The sequence below is a fragment of the Dermacentor andersoni genome, chromosome 4 (genome assembly GCF_023375885.2).
Source record: "Dermacentor andersoni chromosome 4, qqDerAnde1_hic_scaffold, whole genome shotgun sequence".
Classification (NCBI taxonomy): Eukaryota; Metazoa; Arthropoda; class Arachnida; order Ixodida; family Ixodidae; genus Dermacentor; species Dermacentor andersoni.
Window position 1 is genome coordinate 202,417,407 of NC_092817.1, and position 24,648 is coordinate 202,442,054.

Genomic DNA, 24,648 nt, shown 5'->3' on the forward strand with positions numbered 1-24,648 from the left:
CCCATCCGGCGACCCCGGCACCTTCTCTGGTAACGGCACCGAAAAAGTCTACATCGAAGAATGGCTTGGCATATACGAACGCGTCGTTGCACACAACCGATCCAGCACGCACCTGGTATGACACACACGAAGTGTTGACAAGCTGGGACGCATGCAAGCAAAAACTTCGCGACCTCTTCGGCAAGCTCGCAGGTCGCAAGTGCGCCGTTGCGAAAGACCTATCCTGTCGGGCTGAGACAGCTACCGAGTAGTACGTTGCATACATCCTTGATGTCCTAGCTCGTTGCCGCCGCGTCGTTGCCAGTATGTCTGAGGCTGACAAAGTGAGGCACATTTTGACTGCTCGACGGTAGACGAAATTATCCGTTAGTGCAGACGTTTCGAAGACGCAAAGAGCTGGACAGTTAGCGCGGCTTCCCAACACCGCTGCTGCGTCGTCGTGCGAAGACGCTCATTCGGCTCTTCAATCGTCCGCTACAGATAGCGTTGTCCGAATTGTGCGGCGCGAAATCGAGGCTGCGTCGCCATCTTCTTTCGCGCGCCCATCTGACAATTTCCCTCATCCATTAAGTTGTCCTCGAAGAACTGGCCAACGGAGGCATTCAACCCGTGTGCTCCATAACACGCCCTCCGGTTAGCCCTGCCCCTCTTCATCGACGTCCACCGACATTTCGACGCTATCGAGATCCGGCCCAATGGCGAACCGTCGTTTTCCCGCCGCAATGACAACCAGCGCCAGCAATTTCATGCTCCAAATGACCCGACATACCATGACCGCGGCCCTTCTGCGGCCATCCAACGCTCGAGCCGTTCGCCGCACGATCGTCGGTCCCGCTCGTTATATACGCGCTCTCTCTCGTCTTGACGTCGTACCGTCCACCGGAAAGCGCAGAGACGACTTCTCTACAAGCTGTTGGCGCTTGTGGAGGCGAAGTTTGCACCGTAGTCCCGTACGGCTGTGTTCGAAGAGGAAAGCGATGTGTGTAGCCGTATAACTAGGCCTCTCGAATAATCTGCACCTGGTTGTCGCGGCGATTTCGCGCTGATTATCGACTTCTACCGGGCCCAATGTTGCCCGGATGTCACGAAACTGCCGTCTGCTCAGCCGCCGCATGCTGCCCGCTGGCGAAAGGCAAGCGTGTGTGGCCTGCCACCGTCGTGGTCTCTCCAGTTCGAGAGGTCCGTACGATCACGAAGTAGCAGTGTTGAATGGAAAATAAAAAGCGTAGTCGGTAGGCGTCGCTGCGGGCACGGTCCGAATCATATAAAAAATATAGGAGGCTATGTCCTAATCCTCGGTGATTGACCCCGAACTGCAGCCGCCACGGCCCACCGACAACGCGTTGGCTGCGCGGTGAACCGTCGGTTTGTGTGGATTTGTCGCGGCTGCTTGCAGGTGACTCCTCTGCGTGTGCATGATGGCCCGTACTGGGAAAGGAATTTGCGTCCGAACGTAAGCGTGAGGGGCACAGAGCAAGCTAACTGGTGCCGTGTCCGCATGCCGCGCAAGAAAGCCGTCCGATGCGTTATCTGTGAACGCATCCAACGCGTTTCCAGCCGATGCCATCAGGTATATATCCGGAGCATGCTCGTTCAGACGTGTCGTCCGACGGATGTGGGCTTCACGTGCGTCTCGAGTTCTGCTCGTTGGCCACCCCCTTCGGCAGCGCACGCGAATCGAACGCACTGCTGCTGCCCGTTGTGCTTTTGCGCTAAATCGTCGCGCACCTTGTTGCGCGGTAGTTCCTCCGTAGTGCAGCCTAGCTATGCAATGAAGACACTCTAAAACATGACGCCTAGCTGCTGCGCAGGCACATCGAGGCCGGAACCAGCGGGAGTGGCCGCCGCGCTGTGTGCGGCGTGGCATGTGGCGGATGTGCTCCCTTTTCCGAGCTTGCCGGAGGAAGGTGGCCGGATGCGCCCGACTCCCCGGCGCCGCTTCCAGCCAGAGCGCGGCGCTGGCAAGGCCGTCGCGGGGGAAACGTGGTGGTGCGCGCGCCACGGGGGGCATCACCTCGGAAGCAGGCTGCGAGGCACGCTCGGACGGGATCGGCTGGCCGGTGCAGTGCGAGATGTACGACGCCGGTATTGCGGGGGAAGCCGAATGCAAGAACGCCCGTGTACTTAAGAGGGAGGTGCGCGCTGAATTTTGCCCGAACACTCCGAGCGAGCACTCAAAGGAGCCCTGCCACGCCGTTTACCGGCTGCCATATTTGTTCTAGATCGATTCTCAGCATGTCATAGAACACAGAGCGAAAATACTTCTGAAAACTGACCTAGACAAACCCAAGTTATGTTCAGAGAATATTCAAAATGAAAAAAAAAAAAAGTTACCCACCTCGAATTCTTATGGCTTTAAGGTGCACATTTCACTCTCCCACGACATCGAATGGTTCCACCCAATAGCAGCTGAGCTTTAGCGGAAGTTGACACGCAACAGTTGCCGAGCTTGTTGATTGCGTTCCATGATCGGGTCCAATCTCTGTGGCCGTGGCATGTCACTTTTGTAGGTTGTGGCAGCTGCTGCTGATTGCCAAGGTGCTCAGCATGTGATGCATCACTCATACAGTTGCAACACCTTGCCCGTGGTTTTCAAATACATAGCGTCACTCTTTGTCATCGCTTCGTATTTATGAAATGCAAATAATCGCATCAAGGCAATACCATCAGTGCTTGTCAACAAGCTTTCCCTGATGTGTTGCAGGGTTGCTTTAGCTGTACTTGTATGCTAGGTCGGACCAGTTTCACGCCATTTGTAATGCCAGAAGAAAACTTGTTAGCTTGCTATGAGAATATGAAAAGTGCATCTACTGTGAGAGAACGCCATAATTTCCAAATGCACTGTTTGCTTCGCATTTTGGGGCAAGAAATGTGGACAGTCTTGAGTGTATTAATGCAGCCTCTCCAACATACTGTATCACAGCAGTGACAGCTGAAGTTTGTGCTCCTGAATGGATGCAGTTGCACTAGCATGCTATTCAGCCTCGTTGAAAAATTTATGTGCAAAGCATAGTTTTCTAAGTGAGAGGCAACAGCATCATGTAAGCCCGAGGCTCCCCCAAACTTAAGCAGCACCCCCCCCCCCCCCCGGACTCTCCCCCTACCACTCCTCACACATTGTAAAGTGCCGCCAAATTAATCTTGAGACTTGCCAGTTATTCAGCGGTCAACATCTTGCTGCCTTTTTCACTCCTTTTGGACGGCGGTAGTTGTCGGCATCTCCTGGGCTGCGAAGGCCAGTTTTCTCATCGATTTGGTGCCCACGTGATTAGCTCGAGACGCATTCAGTTGTCACCATCTACTGAAACGGTCATGAGCATTGCTGTTGCTTTGTTAGTTCAACCTTCTTTTTCAGACTAATCCAGGGATCAGGAAAAGGATTCAGTTTGTAGTCAGTTTGTCTGTTTGCTTGTGTAACTATTTGCGGCCGGAGAAAATACTGGTCGCATTTAATTTTTCCTTTTGCTTCCTTATTTCCTCAAGTGATGCCTCGCCGTGACACTGGTAGATCCTCGGAAGCATATACCTGTGATATAAGTTAGATAAGGTGGAAAATAAAATCATATGAAACAGCGTCCATCATCAAACCCTGAAATAACCATTAAATCCACGAGCAATACGAGTGTCACTCGTTAACTCGTCTGGTTTTTCCCTAATTGTTCAGCACTTTTCGTGCAAAATTGGTAGCTGGAAACAAGAGTTGCAAGGAGTTGAGAAAAGTTCTGAGGCAACAGCCAAACAGGAAGAAAAAGAAAAAAATTAACAAACTTAAGCGTTGTTTGTGAAAGTATTTATGGATCAACATCTTTGTATTTAAAGAAGAAGTAGAGAAAACACTGCCATAAGTACGGAATGATTCCATGTGTTTTGAATGGCACTTCTACAGTTATCAGTCTAGCCACCTGATGCAGCTACTTCTCTGCTGTGCTTATGTGAAAGTTTTTCTAACCACAGCATTCTGCGCTCTGTGCGGTTGTATGGGACTGGCGATCACACATCGTTAAGCAACTTCCTAAATAATAACATGAGTTGGTTTAGGCGCTTGGTAGAGCAGTAAACGAGGGATCCAAAAGAACTGTGATTGTTCTGCAAATATATATTTCTCTATAATTATTCCAGAGCTAATTCAAAAAACGCTGCTAGAAATCTTTATTTTACACTTTCGCTCGTTTACTTGTTCTTGGCTGTGTTCTTCCTGTGCTTCTTTCCTGCGCGAGTACATGTGATGTGGTTCCTAGTTTGTCAAGTAAAGGAGAGGGGTATCTCACAGGTGTACCTGTGAGATACACCTTATTTCATTTCTGTTTTGCGGGTATACGCATCTTTTTGGCGAACAGCGGGCATTATTCACATTTGTACTAGTGAAGGTACCTCCCCCCCCTCATTTGCATAGAAAAGTTACTTTGGGTTGCTCCCCTCTCCCCCCCTCAAAATGCTGGGTACGTGCCTGGCATCATAAAAAACAGCTAGTAGAGGTTCAATATATGTATTTAACCTCTTTTAGCTGGTTGACATGATTTTGTGACATACCATATAGTTCTCAAACAGAAACGAGACGTTTAAGAAAACTGGCCTTTGGCATTGTGTGTTGTTGTCCAACAAAAATATGTTGGCTTGTGACTGCATTGCCTCTTACTTAGAAAACAGTGCTTCATTGAACAGACCAAGAAATTTGTGCAGTCAACAGTAAGCAGTTAACGTAACCCTGGCATGCCCCACTACAGAAGTATTCATAGCTCATAGTGAAGTTCTGCCATATAAAATTCCATGAATTAAAAACAATTAAACAAATTACTACTGTCCACTCCACGCAGCCACGTTCCACATTCCAAACAAATTTGCGTTTCAGATTGATACCACTAGGTGCCGCAGCAGGCAGATTCTGCAAGCCTTTTTTCGTGCAAATACAGAAAAAAAAAACACGGTTTATTTTGTTCTCACTTTAGTCTTTTTACTCCCATAAGTTTTGTGCTTTCTTGTTGTTAGCTGTTCCCTTAAACAAGAGCTCATGTACGTGCTGATCCTGTTTTTATACGATTCCTTTGTTGGCCTTTTGCTGGCCTTTTTGAAGTCCTTCGCTGTCCTTCCTGTCCTGCGGATGCATCACTGTCTCACTTCGTGCTGCTTTGATTGACGAGTGGCTTGTTGTTTGGAAAGCTGCCTTCTCTTGCGTCCCACGTGGTTGACAACAAGCATTGCCCTGTCATGGTTTTAGCAGCAATCCTCCAAAATGCAAAGTCTCCCACAATTATTTTTGTTGAAAAAAAAAATTTAAATATAAATAATGCGAACAAGAAAGAAAGAAAGAACAAACCAGGACACAACACAAATGCAGGTGACTTTGCTGTTTTGGGGGAAACAGGGGGAAGGCGGGAGATGAAAATGCAAGGTGATGAGCAAAACGAAAACAAGGTGAAAGCAGGAGCCAACGTTTCGGCACGTAGACATTTTCAAGGCGACATATGCTTTTCTCGCCACAGTATATATAGGTGGGGTTCGTCTGAAGGGGACAGGGCGTAAGGCGGGTAGGTGCAGCAACGAGTGAAGGTGTGTTAGCGGCGAGGGTGTCGAATTGAGAATAAAGGAGTGCTGTGCACAAGGCCAGGGACACGGCCATCTGTCAATCATGTGGCAACAGCCTTGTGTCAGTCAGCGTGTCTGGTGGTCGTGGGCTATTGTGTCTCTGAAAGAGATAATAGGAGTGGAAAAACAGGAGCTCTTAAAAAAGAAAAAAAGAAATGAAATGGAATAAGTAAATAAAAAAAAAAGAACATTAAGCAACCAAACTAAGTGATGTTGCCTATAGCTTGAAATTTAACATAGCGAATAGATTCTAAAGCTCCCTTTGAAACGTCTATACCTATTGGTTTCAATGTCTTGAACTTATGGATAAGGTATGATTCTCTGTATTTTCTTTCCTGTTCAGAACAGAAATTTGACTCTAAGATGTAGAGTTTAAGTTCATCAAAGTTATGACCTGGTTGATTGAAATGCTCGGAGACGGCTCAAGCTTTTTAGCTGTGTCCGCGTGATGTCAGTTTAATCTGATGTTCATTGATTGTCTTGTTTCACCAATATATTGTTTCTTACAGAAGGAACATTCAAGCATATAAATCACATCCAAACTTGTACAAGTAAAGCTAGATTTGCCTTCGTGTGTATGTTAATTTGCAGTGCTTTTAATTTTAATGTCACTTTGAAAGTGCCTGCAGGTTTTGCACCAAGGGCGACAACATCCTTTTATTACGGGGGAATGATGTTGGGTGACTTTTGCGTGCACTAACATGTCTTTAAGATTCCTGTTACGGCGATAGGTAACCCTTGGTACATCCGGGAACGCTTTTCTCAGTTGCTCGCTACTTCGTAATATTGGTTGGTATTTTTATAGGATGCTGTTTATGTTTGGGAGTGCATTAGAATATATTGTTATAAAGGCTGCCGGTCTGTCAGATTCTGGTGCAGGCAGTTTCTTCACTAATTCCGACTGTCTCTGCAATCTTGATGCGACATCATAAGCTCTATTGAGAGCAACTTGTGGATAGTTTCTTTCTGCTAGCATTGTTTTAAGGTCTTTTAAGTGGTGGGTATAATTGTGTTCTTCATCGCAGATTTTTCTTATTTGTTTTACTTGTCCAACAAAAAATTCCTTGCTTGCAGTGTCGTGGGTGATGACTGTTATAGTCTAAATATTGCTGGCTGTATCACCTTCAAAGTGACATTAAAATTAAAAGCATCGCAAATTGTTATGCACAAGAAGTCAAATCTAGCTTTACTTGTACAAGTTCGGATGCGATTTATATTCATAATGGCAAAGCCTTTAGCGCAATTCAAAAAGACGGATGTGACAGAGACACAGGGCAGTGCTAACTTTCAACTGACGTTTATTAAAACACAGAGGGTTTATATGCTTGAATGTTCCTTCTGTAAAAAACAATATATCGGTGAAACGGGACAATTAGTGAACATAAGATTAAATGGACATCGTGTGGACACAGCTAAAAAGCTTGACAAAGCCGTCTCCGAGCATTTCAACCAACCAGGTCATAACTTTGATGAACTCGACATCTTACATTCGAATTTCCATTATGAGTGAAAAAGAAAGCACAGAGAACCATACCTTATGCATAAGTTCAGGACATTGCAACCAATAGGCATAAACGTTTCACAGGGAGCTTTAGAATCTATTCACTATGCTAAATTTCAAGCTATAGGCAACAACACTTAATTTGTTTGCTTAGTGTTCTTTTTTTCTTTCTTCCTTTCCATTTCCTTTTCTTTTATTTATTTATTTATTCCATTTCTATATTGTCTTAATTTTTTTTTACAAGCGCCGGTTTCTGCCGCTCCTTCCATTATCTCTTTCAGAGACATGATAGCCCACGACCACCAGACACACTGGCTGACACACTGCCGTTGACACGTGATAGGCGGCCGTGTCCCTCACCTCGTGCACAGCACTACATTACTCTCAATTCGACACCTTCGCCGCTAACACACCTTCACTCATTGCCACACCCACCTGCCTTACGCCCTCTCCCCTTTAGAAGAATTCCACCTATATTTACTGTGGTGAAGAAAGCATATGTCACCTTCAAGAAGACAAGTCCACTTGTTGAAACGTTGGCTCCTGCTTTCACCTTGTTCTCGTTTTGCTCATCTTTACTGTTTTTGGTTTCACGTCCCCTCCTTGATTCAAGGTTATTTATTTCAGTTCTCTTTTTTTTCTCTTGTGTCCCTCTTCTTTTGTGCAGAAGGTAATCATGGATCACTACCGAGTAGCCACACGTTAATTAATGCCAGCTTAAAGCCATTTAGCAAGTACAGAATGATTCATTTGCCTATTCTGTACGGGGTTTCCTGTAAGCGATTAAACTGCAATTATTCTTTTTCACTCAACATTTGCCCCAAGATTCTCAAAGCTTGTGAACTATCAATACATTTCACATTCTCGTTTTACTGTGATACTTGTTATGGGCTCATCCCCTCCACTCAACTATGATACAATTGGTTGTGAGGGTGTTCATTGAAATCGCCGAATCTTTACAGCAGTGGTGACGTGCCTCCGCCTGTGCAACCATTCAGGTTGGTCCACAAGTGCAATGGTGTAGTGCATTTCATAAAGATTTTTCTTAATGTCAGTGAAAGACCCCTCACCAGGCTCTCTGAAATGTTAGTTATACACTCCAGGTTGTGAAGCATCATTCAAGGTGTGTTCTACCACAATTATTCTGAAAAGCGGTTTGTTAATAATCATCATCATCATCATCATCATCATCATCATCAGTCTATTTTATGTCCACTGCAGGACGAAGGCCTTCCCCTGCGATTTAGTCAATAGTGCTGATAAAAGGTTAATGAAGTGCAAGGTGGCGGGAGGAGGCAAGCTACCCTCCCTGCCACAGAGGTCACCTCCTATGGTTTCAACTGACTTGGACAAGTGACATTTCTTGTTTGTAATTTGAATTCCTGCCACAATGGCCACCTTCCAATGACAGTGGCATGCAAAACATTCATGTATGCCACTTTCGGAGAGCTCTGCAGCCCTGGAGGGTCTAAATGAATCTGGAACCTCTTGTAGCCCATGAGTTGCTTTCAGACAGTAAACCACTTCTGTCAATTGAATCTTTGCAGAATGGCCTTACACAACAGCATATATGTTGATAGGTGTGTCATAAGATCAACTACATACAGGCAATGGTTGCCCGCACTGACCTACTCCGTATTTCGTTCCTCCACTTCGCAATTCAGGACTGGAATCAGTTGCCAATATCAGTGGCTGACATTGTCTGTGCAGATAAATTTTCAGAAGCACTGAATCAATTTCTCTTGCTTGCCAAAAGACTGCTAACATAAACACAAAAATGTTCTGGATTCTTTCCACCCCTACCTTTAGGGTAGATAAAAGAAAAAAGAGAAACGATAACCTTCATGCGCATCATGTAAGAGCAAGCAAGGGACAATATAACAAAGCAAGTTTGTTCACTTCAAACTTGTGCCAGAGAGACATTTTGCTGGCAGCATGTTTATGAAACCTAATAAGAGGTACAAAACGAAGGTTGTACAGGTCTACGCCCCCACATCCAGTCATGACGACCAGGAAGTCGAAAGCTTCTATGAAGACGTGGAATCGGCAATGGGTAGAGTGAAAACAAAATACACTATACTAATGGGCGACTTTAATGCCAAGGTAGGCAAGAAGCAGGCTGGAGACAAGGCAGTGGGGGAATATGGCATAGGCACTAGGAATATCAGGGGAGAGTTATTAGTAGAGTTTGCGGAACAGAATAATTTGTGGATAATGAATACCTTCTTCCGCAAGCGGGATAGCCGAAAGTGGACGTGGAGGAGCCCGAACGGCGAGACTAGAAATGAAATAGACCTCATACTCTGCGCTAACCCTGGCATCATACAAGATGTGGACGTGCTCGGTAAGGTGCGCTGCAGTGACAATAGGATGGTAAGAACTCGAGTCAGCCTAGACCTGAGGAGGCAACGGAAGAAACTGGTACATAAGAAGCCGATCAATGAGTTAGCGGTAAGAGGGAAAATAGAGGAATTCCAGATCAAGCTACAGAACAGCTATTCGGCTTTAACTCAGGAAGAGGACCTTAGTGTTGAAGCAATGAACGACAATCTTGTGGGCATCATTAAGGAGTGTGCAATAGAAGTCGGTGGTAACTCTGTTAGACAGGATACCAGTAAGCTATCGCAGGAGACGAAAGATGTGATCAAGAAACGCCAATGTATGAAAGCCTCTAACCCTACAGTTAGAATAGAACTGGCAGAACTTTCAAAGTTAATCAACAAGCGTAAGACGGCTGACATAAGGAAGTATAATATGGATAGAATTGAACATGCTCTCAGGAACGGAGGAAGCCTAAAAGCAGTGAAGAAGAAACTAGGAATTCGCAAGAATAAGATGCATGTGTTAAGAGACAAAGCCGGCAATATCATTACTAATATGGATGAGATAGTTCAAGTGGCTGAGGAGTTCTATAGAGATTTATACAGTACCAGTGGCACCCACGATGATAATGGAAGAGAGAATAGTCTAGAGAAATTCGAAATCCCACGGGTAATGCCGGAAGAAGTAAAGAAAGCCTTGGGAGCTATGCAAAGGGGGAAGACAGCTGGGAAGGATCAGGTAACAGCAGATTTGTTGAAGAATGGTGGGCAGATTGTTCTAGAAAAACTGGCCACCCTGTATACGCAATGCCTCACGACTTCGAGCGTACCGGAATCTTGGAAGAATGCTAACATAATCCTAATCCATAAGAAAGGGGACGCCAAAGACTTGAAAAGTTATAGACCGATCAGCTTACTGTCAGTTGCCTACAAACTATTTGCTAAGGTAATCGCAAATAGAATCAGGAACACCTTAGACTTCTGTCAAGCAAAGGACCAGGCAGGATTCCGTAAAGACTACTCAACAATAGACCATATTCACACTATCAATCAGGTGATAGAGAAATGTGCGGAATATAACCAACCCTTATATATAGCTTTCATTGATTACGAGAAAGCGTTTGATTCAGTCGAAACCTCAGCAGTCATGGAGGCATTACGGAATCAGGGTGTAGACGAGCCGTATGTAAAAATACTGAAAGATATCTATAGCGGCTCCACAGCCACCCTAGTCTTCCATAAAGAAAGCAACAAAATCCCAATAAAGAAAGGCATCAGGCAGAGAGATACGATCTCTCCAATGCTATTCACGGCGTGTTTACAGGAGGTATTCAGAGACCTTGATTGGGAAGAATTGGGAATAAAAGTTAATGGAGAATACCTTAGTAACTTGTGATTTGCTGATGATATTGCCTTGCTTAGTAACTCAGGGGACCAATTGCAGTGCATGCTCACTGGCCTGGAGAGGCAAAGCAGAAGAGTGGGTCTAAAAATTAATCTGCAGAAAACTAAAGTAATGTTTAACAGTCTTGGAAGAGAACAGCAGTTTACGATAGGTAGCGAGGCAATGGAAGCGGTAAGGGAATACATCTACTTAGGGCAGGTAGTGACGGCGGATCCGGATCATGAGACGGCAATAATCAGAAGAATAAGAATGGGCTGGGGTGTGTTTGGCAGGCATTCTCAGATCATGAACAGCAGGTTGCCATTATCCCTCAAGAGAAAAGTGTATAATAGCTGTGTCTTACCAGTACTCACCTACGAGGCAGAAACCTGGAGGCTTACGAAAAGGGTTCTACTTAAATTGAGGACGACGCAACGAGCTATGGAAAGAAGAATGATGGGTGTAACGTTAAGGGATAAGAAAAGAGCAGATTGGGTGAGGGAACACGCGTGAGTTAATGACATTTTAGTTGAAATCAAGAAAAAGAAATGGGCATGGGCAGGACATGTAGTGAGGAGGGAAGATAACCGATGGTCATTAAGGGTTACGGACTGGATTCCAAGGGAAGGGAAGCGTAGCAGGGGCGGCAGAAAGTTAGGTGGGCGGATGAGATTAATTAAGAAGTTTGCAGAGACGACATGGCCACAATTAGTACATGACCGGGGTTGTTGGAGAAGTATGGGAGAGGCCTTTGCCCTGCAGTGGGCATAACCAGGCTGCTGCTGCTGCTGCTGCTGTTGATGATGATGATGATGAAAACAAAGACAAATGCAACATTGACATTTGCATCATTAACATCTTCATGTTGGCTACTTGGGTCCATACACACAATTCAAGTTAAGTGCACTAAAGAAGCACTAGAGAGGTGAGACATGTTCTTTCTTATGTGTGTTGATGTGTCTCGCATAGTACTGTGCATTCTTAGTTTATTATTGCCAATGTAATACATGCAAGCAAGAACACTGCTTGATGTTATACACAACACCGGTCTCACAGCATACATATAATACACACCCTATGTTATGCCTTAAGGGGGTATACAAGGCTGAAAGGTCAACTTTTCAACTGACATGTTAATTTTAAGAAAATTCAGTACGAGGCTTTGTCTTCTTGGCTTTAGAACATGTAGCAAATTTGATTACCCTACCACCAAAATATTATGCATGTCCCATGGATCAAATGTCACCTTGGAAAAACTTATCATTTTAAGAATTATAAAATTGGATAAATTCTTTTTTTGAATAAATATCTTCTGGATGCCCTATATTACAGGATAGACACAGTGTCTTACAATTTTATGCCTTGTTTTGTAGGAACCACATCACTTCAAAACAGTTTTTTGTTGTTACAGTGATCAAGAAATCTCAACTTTTTTTTTATAGAGGTAATTTAAAAATTCAATATGTCCACAGTCTTCCTCACAAATTTTCAGCCTAGAAACAATCTTACAGACAGTTTTCAGCTTAGCAGTTTCAAAACAATAGTATTCCTAAAAGTGCGAATTGGCGAAAAAGTGCAAGCTGAGAAAAATTAATTAAGGCATCTGAGAACAGGTCAGCACACATGTAACTGGCAGGCAAAAAAGCTCATTCTTCTGCTCCTGTATTAGGCATATAATAACCAAACTTGGCAAGGGATTTCTTTATATGCTTAGAAATCCAAAATAGACAAAATTAGAAAATGTGTATTTCTGTTGAAAATTGTAATTTTAGCCCCTTAATCAAATCTTGGTCGCAATAAAAAAAAGGAAAATGTTACAGCAGCAGGCACATACTGGCTAATTCCCAGAATTTGTGGAAGAGTTGTCATAGGGGATCTTATAGTAAACTGCAGTAATAAATGCACAGTGAGTGAACCTGCTGTTGCAATGACATTTAGAAAGTACATTGATGTACCTTGAATATTTAGCACAAAGTTAATTTATGCATAAAGCTTAATAAGACAAATTTTGGGGTGCAACATTGAATAAAACTTGGAAGATTTTTAGCAGATGTAGAAGTTAAAACTTCAGACACAGAAGTAAATGTGAATTGTAATTTAACAGAAGCATATACAGAAGAAAAAAAAAATTTTTGCACTGGAGCTAGTTTTTTAATGTCTGGATTTAGTCCAAAGAAGTATTTTTGTATTTCTATCAAGGTATGGCAAAAGTTAGTATGTAATCCCTTATTTGAAAGCTTATGCAAATCAGCTTAACATTCAGCTTGGTTTAGAATGAGAGAGAAATTACCTATGAAAGGCAGGGAAGTTAACCAGAATATAATCAGGTTTGCTACTCTACACAGGAGGAAGGGTAAGGGGACACAGAAAGGTAGCAAGGAAAATGGAGGAGGGGAGCAGACTCGCAGAAAGAGAGAAAACACGCACACATGGAGGCAGGAGTGCTATAGTCGTAACTTGGGTCAGGGAACTACAACAGTGCCTGTGAAATCCGGGCATGGTACACTAAAGAGGCTAGCCATTCCAAGCAGTCTCTTAGATATTTCTTTTTGTTCCCTCGCCTTCCGGATCTAGTCTCAGTGGAGGGCTGCTGTCAGTGACGTTGGGTTCAAGGGCTGCCCTATTTCTCCCACATTGCTCTTGCTCTGCTGAGCTCTTACCACACGATGGCGCTTCCTGCAAGGTTGCGGCGCGTAGTTGTGTTCAAGAGGGAGCGACGAGAGGTGGGGGAGTGAGGGCTTGCTAGCTCATGCTCGCACCAGCCGTCATCGACAATGGGGAAGGTGACAGACGGTAGTGTAGTTGTCATACCCCTCTCCCGCACTCCACACACATGGCGACCAGCTGCTTGTTGAAAAAGAGAAAGGAGGTTAGGTGGGAGAGAGTGGCGACAGGAGGGAGAGTCGTGCATCAGGTTCACGTGGCAGGTGTTTCGCAAGGTGCTCGACAATGCAGCTCTCTCTTTCCATGCCCTTATGCTGCACACTGTCACCTCTGCTGCAAAACACATCCATGCTTGCCGAGTGAGAGGCGAATGGGTGCGTGTTGTGAGCGCTCATAGCCTGGGGGGCGACAATGGATTGCTGGCACTGCCTGCGCTACTCTCGTCAGAAGGCTGGCTGCCTGGGATATGCCGCATTCGCGTCGACAACGCCGCCGGCCTGCCTTGTGAGGAACAGCGGAGTCTTTTGTCTCTAACCTCGGACTTGCTATTGCGCAGAGTTTTGTTTTTTGCATGGTGTTGCTGTGCGTGCTCTCACATTACTTAGTTCTGTGTATGTGAGACAACGTGCTCCTCATTCTCCTTGCCATGTTCTTCGGCAGGCAGCTGAGCAGCGTAGGTGCCTTCACTGTTTTTCCAATGTTTCTTGTAGATTTGTACTTGCACTTGATGGGGCACTAGTGAAAGGGGCATGCACAACAAGCTGAGTGCTGACTTTGAACTGATGTTTATTGAAATTGTACAGAATATGTACTTATAATGTGGGAAGAAAAATTACTTCTAGATGGGAATCAAAACAAAAGTAGATAATCTTGTCTTCGGGTAGTCAAGGCATTTGTATGACGATACAAAACTTCTGTGAGATAAAGACAAGGGCCAAGTATTGATGCACTTTTGTTTCCCTCACAAGTGCTTTGACCACCGTAAGCCAAGGTTATCTAGCTATGTTCTGCTTGTTTTTTTTGTTGTACATTGTTTTCTTCAGTATATGTGCATTTCTTGTTAACCTTTCAATAAACATCAGATGAAAGTCACAACCATATTTGTTGTGTGTTCCATTTGCTACTGTCCTGTGCTAAGTGCTAAGTTTCAGACATGCACTCTTGCATGCCTATAAGTAAGAATTACTGAGTTGCCCAGATAGGCATCCTATTTGCTATTCTCTGGGATGCCTAGGTTTTAACAAACATTGGGACGATGCCTGCTACGGTGGTGCGTGAAAGGTTGCTCATTATTGCCAGCGAGGCAGTGTGTGCTAAGAGCTGGTGCGTCAATCAATATATGCATAACTGTCCATACCACTACGGCTGATCCTAGTCATCATTTGGCCATTCTACTATTTTGCATAATGATTGATTGGGGGGGGGGGGGGGCATTCATCAACCATAAATATGGTACGTAATGATAATGCGGGAGTACAGATTTTAGTGCATCAGTGCCACGTGGACATGTACTTAAACACATAAAGAAGTAAAGCTGAAGCCTCTTTCCAGGTGGATTGAGTTTTTTTTTTATGTGCGTGCATGTATGGGGCATACCAGATCTAAACATGTTCCATTGTTTCAGTGACTTTCCTATGGCAGACATCCATGTTGCTTGTCTCGCTTTGACACAACACACTTGTCCTGTCTCACCCTCCATTCTTCTTTTGCACTTCCATACCATAAATATCTACAAATTAGCCCACCTTTCAACTGTTACAGCCACCAGACTTGGCTAAGGAAACCTTTTTTTCTCATGTGGTCTCTGAAAAAATGCAACATCACTGTTATATAGCCAGCTCAGAGCTGTTGACATTACAGTAGTTTGTCATGTGGCACGTAACTCTATTATAGCACCTCACATTGTGAATGGAGTGATGAAAACAAGGCAACACTGCTGCAGCATGGATGACTTAATTATGTGAATCATCTTGTTTTTTGCTATTTAGGACATACCGTTCTGCAGAATAAATTGGCACTAATAGTTATGATACAATACAGATGAAGCATGCGTTTGTTTATAGGAATTCAGGTTAGTTGGCTTATGGCTAGCTAGGAAACAGTGCAGAAAACACAGACGTTAAAAAATAACCTGCACAAGCACTTCTTTTTTTTCTTTTGCGAACTGTTATCCCTCTTTGTCCTATCATTTGACTGTTTACCAGCTTTTGTAAGCGCATGTTCTCAGGCTGACCTTGTGACCTCTTGCATTCACACAGTTATCGCTTTACTTCGATCTTCTTTAGCTTTCTGCTGGTCTAGTGATCACCATGCGTCATTGCTGCGTCTCACCGATGCTTGAGCCTTGGCTGCAGTGAATTGTCCCTTATATGTTGTACTCCTCATGAACAGCTTCTTTTCTGATCGCCTTGCACATCCATCTTGTCATCCTTATTTCAACCACTCATAACATTTAACGTTTGGGCATCTTATGGAATCTTTCAGTTTCGCATTGTAGGGGATGGCACATAGAGGGACCACATTGCATTTAGCCAAAAAATACAAAGCAGCTTGGAAACTTGCAGGCTGAAAATGATTGTTTAGTTGATGGGTGCAAAATACAGGTTGTAGCTTTTCAGTGACCTGAAGTTCAAATTGTGCCATTGTTTTTTTCAGAAGCTTTGTACCAACAAATGCTGTTGTCATTTGGAACAGTTATTTATTCTGATGTGCACATTTTTTTTAGTGCTGCTTGTGTGCACCAGCTACTTCGCTCTGACTGTACTAATAAATGTTAATAAAACAAACAAACAGGGGAGCAACATTAAGATGGGTCACATGTGTCTAGTGGGTCATAGTGTGGCACACTCTCAAGCACTGCCATGCAATATTGCTGGTTTGTACCATTCTCTTGTATGCTGACCTTTCTATTTAAGTAGCATTTTCAGCATGCAGTGTCTGTTGGTGGCATAGAGCTTTTTGCAGTTAGTTCTACCTATAGGGAAATGTGAAACCAAGTCTTTATGCAAGTTTCATGAAAGGAGTTGTGACACCATGGTGATTCTGGGATATGGAAGTCTTCACTCGTCTTGAATACAGCACTAAGAGAAGCATGTGATTGAGATAGACAGACGCAGTGAGCGAAGATCTCTCAGCACAATGGAAAATGCTGACAAGTACATAGAAAATGTTCAGGCTGTGTCTACAGTTCAGCATGGTTGACGATGTGGCTCTCTTACAAGCTGGGCCATCAACTTCAAACTCGTTACACACATTACACATACAGCTACTTCACGGTGGATCACCAGAGAGATAAGTGCTTACTGTTGGCACACCACATGCCTGCCAGTTTTCGTCAGTGCATAAGATTTTCTATACATCCTAAGCTCCCAAGCTTCTTAGCACAGATAAATAAAGATAGTCTTGGACAACTTTGGCACATTCAAGTAGTTTGTTCTGCGATTCTGTTAAACGAGTATAATTATTTTTCCTATTTCGTCATTTCCTTCAAATACAGGCGAAATGTACTTGCTCGCTAGTGCTCGCAGGCACTTCATGTGGCCTTGAAGTAGCTCATTTTCACAAATTATGTTTTAATTGCATCATGATCTTGAAACTTTGCTAATCTCATCTTCATTTCTACTCTGTTGCCTTCATATGTCCTTAGTTTGCTAATGACAATGATTTAAGTTGTGCACTTTAAATGTTACACTACAGTGTGACATTATGCAATGTGTCCCTGCTAATGTTAGCCAAGCTGCCTAACGAAAAAAAGAAAAGAAAGAAAACATAGTGCAAAATACAATTATGAGAGCTACTGTGTTCGGTCGTCAGACCTCTGGTGGCCAAACACCGTAGGTCTCAAAATTATATCTTGCACTGGGTATTCTTTTACATCATTCTTTTTTCATAGGAAAGTTTGTATAATGTTAACTAGGACACCCTATATAGGTCTTGCTACTTACTTTAATCCAGGTGCCAATTGAAATAACCTGAGTGCCAGACTGTGTAACCCAATTGCCAAACATTTAATCCTAGCAACAAAGTATTTAACCCCACCACTAGCATGAATAAGCCGTACACGCCAGCAAACTTAATCCGAATATCAATGTTCTTTAATCCAAGCATCAGCAGCTTTAATCCAAGGGCTAGTCAATTTAATTCATGCAAGAAAAAACAGCAAGATCGCAAATGAAAATGGCTGAAATGCTGAAATACAGCTACCGGTAAATGAGGGTGCTAATTCTTGTGTTTGCTGCTAACATTTGTCAAATGAATGGCTGGTATTTTGCATCAAAATAAATGTCACATAATTGCCAGACCTGTTGGCGTAAGACATTAAGATTAAAATAAAAAAGTGGTTAACAGATCCTTTAGAGACTGAGTGAAGGCTCTGCTTAGCATTTTATTGAACAACTGAAGGCACTCGTCAGTTTAATTATTCATAGAGATTGCATGACCTAGGCTAATCATGCATGATGTTGATCGCATTCAGGCACAAATTTATTTTCATTTACTAGCAGGCAGCTTTCATGCTACTTTCTTGCAGACAAGTCAAAAGTCATCTGCTGGGCCGGAAAAGCACGATGCTGACAGCGGTGTCTTACAGACAAAATTCACTCGTGCTTCACATTCACAAAGAATAATATAAAATTACTCACTAAAAGTTCCTTGTTCATATTTTGCATTAATTACATGAAAGGTATACAAAAAACCAGCCCTTCCATTCACATGTTGCTGAAAAGACACACCTTTACGCATAATACTCTTTATCCAACAAACTTAGCAGTGCATTTTTTAAACTGAATCGCGAGCATGATATTATTGATGCAGTCCAATTTTATCATGAATATTATTTTGTTGACGTATAAAGCTCCATGCACATCTATCGGCCTGAAGTAATATACCGCAGTCATTCATGTGACAAATGTTAGTAGCGAACAAAAAAAATTTGTGTTGTCGTTTTCCAGTAACAGTATTTCAGCATTTCGGCTATTGGGATTTGCAATCGTGCTGTTTTTCTTGCATGGAATAAAGTGACTAGCACTTGGATTCAAGCTGCTGGCACTTGGATTGAACACGTTGGTACTTGGATTAAATTGGATTAAATGGCCTGGCGCTCAGCTTATATCCGTGGCATTTATATTGTTTCAGCTGGCACTCGGACTAAATTGAGCAGGAAAACCTGTAGATGCCTGAAATTGATTTCATAGAACATTACTGTTTTGTGAAATAAAAGCTGTCTAGCTGTGAAATTTCTGTGCCTTTAGCATGAGACATAAACACATGCGACCTCTTTAATAAAGTAGCCTAGTGCAGTAGTGATGGCAGATGTGTTTGGTAGCCACGATAACTGTTGCATCTTCCACTATTATGGAACAATCTTGTCTCTGTAAATGCACCTGGCAGTCATAGGAACTGTTCTACAGATTTAAATAAATAACAATGGTGATGAAGATGACGAAAAGGGAGAAATTGTCATTCATCCATTAGCAGAATGAAGCTAGATATTATTGGGCTATTGAATGGGTGACAGTGTTTTTATTTCACGAAACTTCCCATAAAGGTGGTCTGCGTTAGGAAGATGGTGTTTAGAATCCCAGTGCTACACTTCAGATTTGAGAGATGCTATAGTGGAAAATGGCAGCTTAATATTCACCATTTAGGATGACTTCCTGAGGCCATATTTTGAAATGATCCTTCTAATTTTCTGATGTTCGTTTCCCGTCATCATTGTCTGACGTCTTTGCTGCTGTCGCCATTATTGGCCACTTGATGTGACACATGATAAAGGAATGTGTTGGAAAAGAATAGTAATAAAAGGCATATTGTTTTCAAAGCGTTCTGCAGAACATACCCTCCACAAGTATTCTTTTAGACCAGTTTATTCCTAAAGTCAAAATGAATGACGTTTCCTGCAGACTTCACATTTGGTCAGTTCCAAAGTGACCAGCTGTGCTAACTATAAGCAGTTGGGGGTTCAGTGCTTTGGGCAAGTTGCTTGTTAAATTCTTCATTTGCTTGTTCATTTGCTCTTACGCGCACATTTGAACAATCTTATCTCCAGGTTGTATGAATGGGAGGGAGCATTTGTTGACATCTGTAACTTTCACATGAAAAATTATAGGTAATACAAAGACTGTCAGTTTCGTTGCTCAATGCCACGTAGCATTGTATTTAAGGTAACGGCAAGTTTGAATATGTTCATTGCATAGAAGCGCAATGAAGGCACACGGTTGAGGAAACTCGAAACAAACACTGCATAATCATCTTATCACCCTGGCTGGTCCTTTCATTTTCTGCACTGTAGATGCAGTGCATGTTTGTGTATATCTGTCCATCATCCATGTCATTCACCCGTGAGCCGCGAAAGGAAGTGCACGCATGTGTTGGATGCAGGTGTTCTGGGCAGGCATTTTAGTGCTATTCACTGAAGTCAACCACATGTAATAGCTGGGAAGTTAACAAGGGCTGTATTTCTTCTGCGTGTGTGTTCGTGGCTGGCTGTCACTCGCTTGGGACTGCATGCAGGGGCTGACCAATGGCACTTGTGTCACAATGTTAGATGGCATCAGCAGCAAGAGACATGGTGTATAACAGCAAGTGGCTGTGATTTTGTGCCCTCGGAGATTAGGTATCATCATGCCACGTATTTGTGCACTCAAAGTTAGCCTTTCAAAAGTTTTAATTGAATGTTTGAGTTTAGCGTACTGTAGCAACACAAGAGACTATGGAACACACCGTAGTGGAGGGTTCCATAATATTTAGACAACCTAGGTTCACATTAACAACAAGGCTCTCAGAAACCTAGAGGATGCATCGATCGAGTTTCTTACAGATGAGATAAATCGTATTTGGGAGCAGGGAATTGTACCGGAAGAATGGAAGTTGGCGAAGGTCATACTAGTCCCAAAGCCTGGTCAACCGCCGAGCCTGGACAACCTCTGCCCAATCTCACTGACGTCATGTGTAGGGAAGGTGGCCGAGCACGCCATCCATAACAGAATTGCCGAGTATATCGAGACCAACGACCTTTTCCCTCACAACATGATAGGTTTCAGGCCAGGCCTCTCGACCCAGGACGCCATGAAGCTCATCAAGATCCAAATCCTGGAACACTGCACTCGGGACACGAGAGCCATCCTTGGTTTGGACCTGGAGAAGGCCTTTGATAACATCCGTCACGAGCTCGTTCTCGACGCCATCTCCAAACTCGACCTGGGCTCATCCTTCCATGCCTTCGTCAGGTCTTTCTTGAGCAAACGATGCACCATCCTCAAGGCTGGAGATTTGGAATCGGAGAAAATGGAGCTGAGCAGAAGAGGCACCCCTCAGGGGTCAGTCATCTCACCACTCCTCTTCAACATCGCAATGGTCGACCTCTCAAGGTATCTAGGCAAGGTCCAGGGCATCGGTCACACGATCTACGCAGACGACATCACTGTCTGGTGCGCGGGTGGCAGTGATGGACAAGTCGAAGCCGCTCTCCAGGAAGCTGTCGACACTACAGAGCGCTTTCTAACCGACACGGGACTCCGGTGCTCCCCAAAGAAATTGGAGCTCCCTCTCTACAGCCCAAGTAGAAAGGGCCGCAAGCCACAGAACTGGAAACCCCCCACTGAAATTGACATTAATCTCTACACCAATTGCGGAGATCCCATTCCCAAAGTCGCGTCCATTCGAATCTTGGGAATGACACTCGAAGGGGCGGGCACGAATAGCATCACCATTCACAAACTAGCAAAAAAGACGGATAGCGTCATCGGTCTAATCAGGCGGGTAGCTAACAGAAGGAGAGGCCTGAGCGAAGAGAATCTGTTAAGGCTAGTCCACGCTTTCTTGTTGTGCGTAGCACGTGCATTTTACGTACGTAGCAGCCATGCACGTCTGGAAGAGGGCCGAGCGAGACAAGCTAAATGCCATGATAAGGAGGGGGATCAAGAGCGCGCTTGGACTACCAAACTACACACGCACCGACCGACTCCTGCAGTTGGGTATTCATAATACCCTGGAAGAGATTGCAGAAGCTCAAGAAAGGGCACAGATAGATTCTCAGGCTCTCCGGCACCAGGGCGGGCAGACGACTCCTAACTGAGATGGGCGTCCCCCCAGCCACTGTTGAAGACGCCTACCAGGGCCTTCCGAAAGAGTAGAAAGATAACATCATCGTATCGCCCGCCCCGCGCAATATGCATCCCCAGCGCAACGTAGAAAGAAGGAAGGCCAGAGCGGTGGCGCTCCTACGCCGCGCAACAGAACTCCCTGGCGGCAGCTGCTTCGTTGACGCGGCCCAGTATGGCAACAGCAACAATTTCACGGTAGTGTCAATCAACCACAGGGGTTCGACTGTTAACACCGCTTCGGTACGCAGCACGTCATCGCGTGCGGCCGAGCAAGTGGCCATTGCCTTGGCCCTCCTGGACGACGGACATGCCAATATCTTCAGCGACTCCAGGGCAGCCATCCGCGCCTTCAGCGTTGCCGCCGTGTGTAAGGAAGCCTGTCGCATCCTCAACGGCAAAAGCATCGCCACCCACACTCTCACGTGGTTCCCCGCTCACATGGGATCCATCATGGGAGGCCCCACAAACCTCAACGAGCTGGCCCACTCTAAGGCGCGAGGTCTCGCTTTCTGCGACCATGGAGAACTCCAACGCTGGCCTGCAGTGGTGGAGAACAGAGATCAACCGACCACATACAACGAAATTGCACAGCACTTTTATTTTGGCAGGAGAGACTTTCCCCTTCCACACAAGAAGTTAAATAGAGCGCAGGCATTGACCCTCAGATTATTGCAAACAGGCTCATATCCCAACCCGGCTTTATTTCACAAAATTTATCCCGACACCTATGCCACTAGTTCTTGCAGGCACTGCAATGACATCGCTAGCATAGACCATATGCTCTGGCGTTGCCCCTCGTTACGAGGCACAGAACAAATCAATGAGGACAAGTGGCTTTTCGCTATCAAGAGCCTCGATGCTGGCGCGCAACTATGGGCTGTCCAGAGGGCCCACGATGCGGCGGTCGGGCAAGGCCTGACTGTCCCAACGTGGGAGCGGCCCGCAGCGTGCTGAGTCACGTACCTCAGGACCTTATTAAAGTTTTGCATCCATCCATCCATCCAACCTAGGTTTCTTTAAGGTGCAGCCAGTGCTTTATTACATGATTGTTTTTGCATTCTTCCCTCATCGTAATGGAGCTGCCATGGCTGGGAACCGAACCCCCCAATGCCGGGCCTAGCAGCAGAAGGCCGTAGCCACGTAGTCAGTGTGGGGGATAGGCTAGAGATTATCTTTGTGTAGCTACAGTGTCAGGACACTCTGCTGAAGGGTTGTTTTTCACAAACTTTGCATTGCCATTCTACTGAAAGTTGTTGGTCAGCAGTTGCTTATAATCTGTTAGAACAGGTGTTTTGACCTGCTTAGTGAGTCATTGCGCTTCTGTATTTAGTGTATTTTGGATAAAAGAAACAGTCACCACAGCTTTATCACAAGTAAATTTTATTCCTGTCTTGCAGAAGTGTAACATGAGTGTGCTGTTGCTCTTTGCCGAGAGTGACATGTTAACGAAACTAGTGCAGTATGAGAATTTTCAACTGCCAGTGGCTGCTCTGGACTTGGTTATAACATCAGGATTTAGTTAGTTTTCAAATATTACCATGTGCAGATTTTTTTTCTTTTTTTTTCTGATCAAGGTTGTCCCGGCATGCTTGAGTCATGTGTTTCTATGTGGCTCATTACATTACTTTAATTGCCATCCCTGTCATGTATTTAAGGTGGTGTTCGCTTGAATTTAAGCAAGCTTCTATGTGTGGAGTATCCATACACAATAATAAGAATGGCAGCTCTATGTATGTGCAGTGAAATTGAGCTCATTGCTCCCTAGCCACAACAGAAACAGAGTAAAAAGAATGTGTCTCAGGTGCTAATTAATTTGATTTCTGCAGTTCTGCCACTTTTTGAAATGATAGAAATGTTGGCATATTCCTGTTTGTACCATTATTGCTCTGCTTTTATTGCCTGCATTTGATGTTTAAACTAGCATTTCTTTGGTTATCCAGTCATTATTCTAGACGGGCTTCAGAGAGCATCAAGTGAGGCCAGACGCAGAGCTAACAAGAAAAGCTGGATAAGTTGTCCACTACATAAACCTGTTAGGCACGTACTATGCGGCAGATGAAAAGAAAACCATTGTGTATTGTGGCAAGTCATAAATGTATAGGTGCAGGTCAGTTAGCACAAAATGTAATACAGTGCTTCACATAGGAAAACAAGGAGGCACAGGCACGGATGGCTACTTAGCCATAGCTGCATCAGTTACAAACATTGTAGAAGGCATTTTTTTAAAGGTCTTTTTTCCCAACCATGGCCTGTTTCATTTTTCTTCTTACGTTAAGGGAGAGCCAGATGGCAGAGCGACAAAAGAAAAAAAAAGAATGGTAACATAGGAAAACTGTTCCTCGCCGGCTGCTATGACAACGTGCTGCTTGTGGCACAGCTGTTCGCACACTTGCATCGTACGAGCGCGTGACTCACGGTGATGGTGGGCATTCTGGGTCTCCTGTGATCCAACATGTGCTTCCACATCTTGCCTCAGTGAGTCACACAAAGACTTTGTTCTGCCACATCACAAATGATATCGTCATCATCAGCCTAATTTATGTAGACTGCAAGAAGAAGGCCTCTCCCATTACCCAGCTTCCGACAGCCGACTCCAACCTATGCCTGCAAATTTCCTAATCCAGTCGCACAACCTTATCTTCTTCCATCCTTGACTGCATTTCTCCTGCTCAGAACCGATTGAGTTGTTTCCATAAGTAATGCGTTCTATGCGTTACACGACCTTTTCCAGACTCACTTCTTGCTTGTAATCCCAATTAGAATATCAGCTATGCCCATTTGCTATCTTCTGATAGGCTTGTCTCTTAATGTAATGCCTATAATTTCCTGCTCCATCACTCAGTTAGCACCATTTGGCGTCTTCTCACATTTCCTTGTTATCCTCAGAGTTTCAGCCCTGTAAATCTGTAGATGCTGATGTTATAATTTTCTTTTCAAGAAAAAGTTGCCATTCATGATCTGAGAGTGGGTGCCATGCATTCTCCAACCAATTCTTGTGCGTTTCGAAATGTCCTCCTCAGTGTCCAGGTATCCTGTGACCATGCCAGGTAAATGCACTGTTGCACAGCTTCGAGAGCTTGAGTACCAGTGGCC

At 44.3% G+C, this 24,648-nt stretch overlaps 1 protein-coding gene across 4 annotated transcripts in view; it reads left to right on the forward strand.

The window, feature by feature from the left end:
- Window positions 1–24,648, forward strand: part of trc (Serine/threonine-protein kinase tricornered) — a 122,888-nt gene that overhangs the window by 52,196 nt on the left and 46,044 nt on the right. Inside the window, exon 1 of one of the 4 annotated variants that reach the window (XM_050185342.3) lies at window positions 13,741–13,957. The exons of 2 other annotated variants lie outside the window; for them this stretch is intronic. In XM_050185342.3, coding sequence (XP_050041299.1) covers window positions 13,865–13,957 — 93 coding nt within the window. In that variant the 5' untranslated portion in view covers window positions 13,741–13,864. One more of the 4 variants, XM_050185344.3, reaches the window with a different exon arrangement.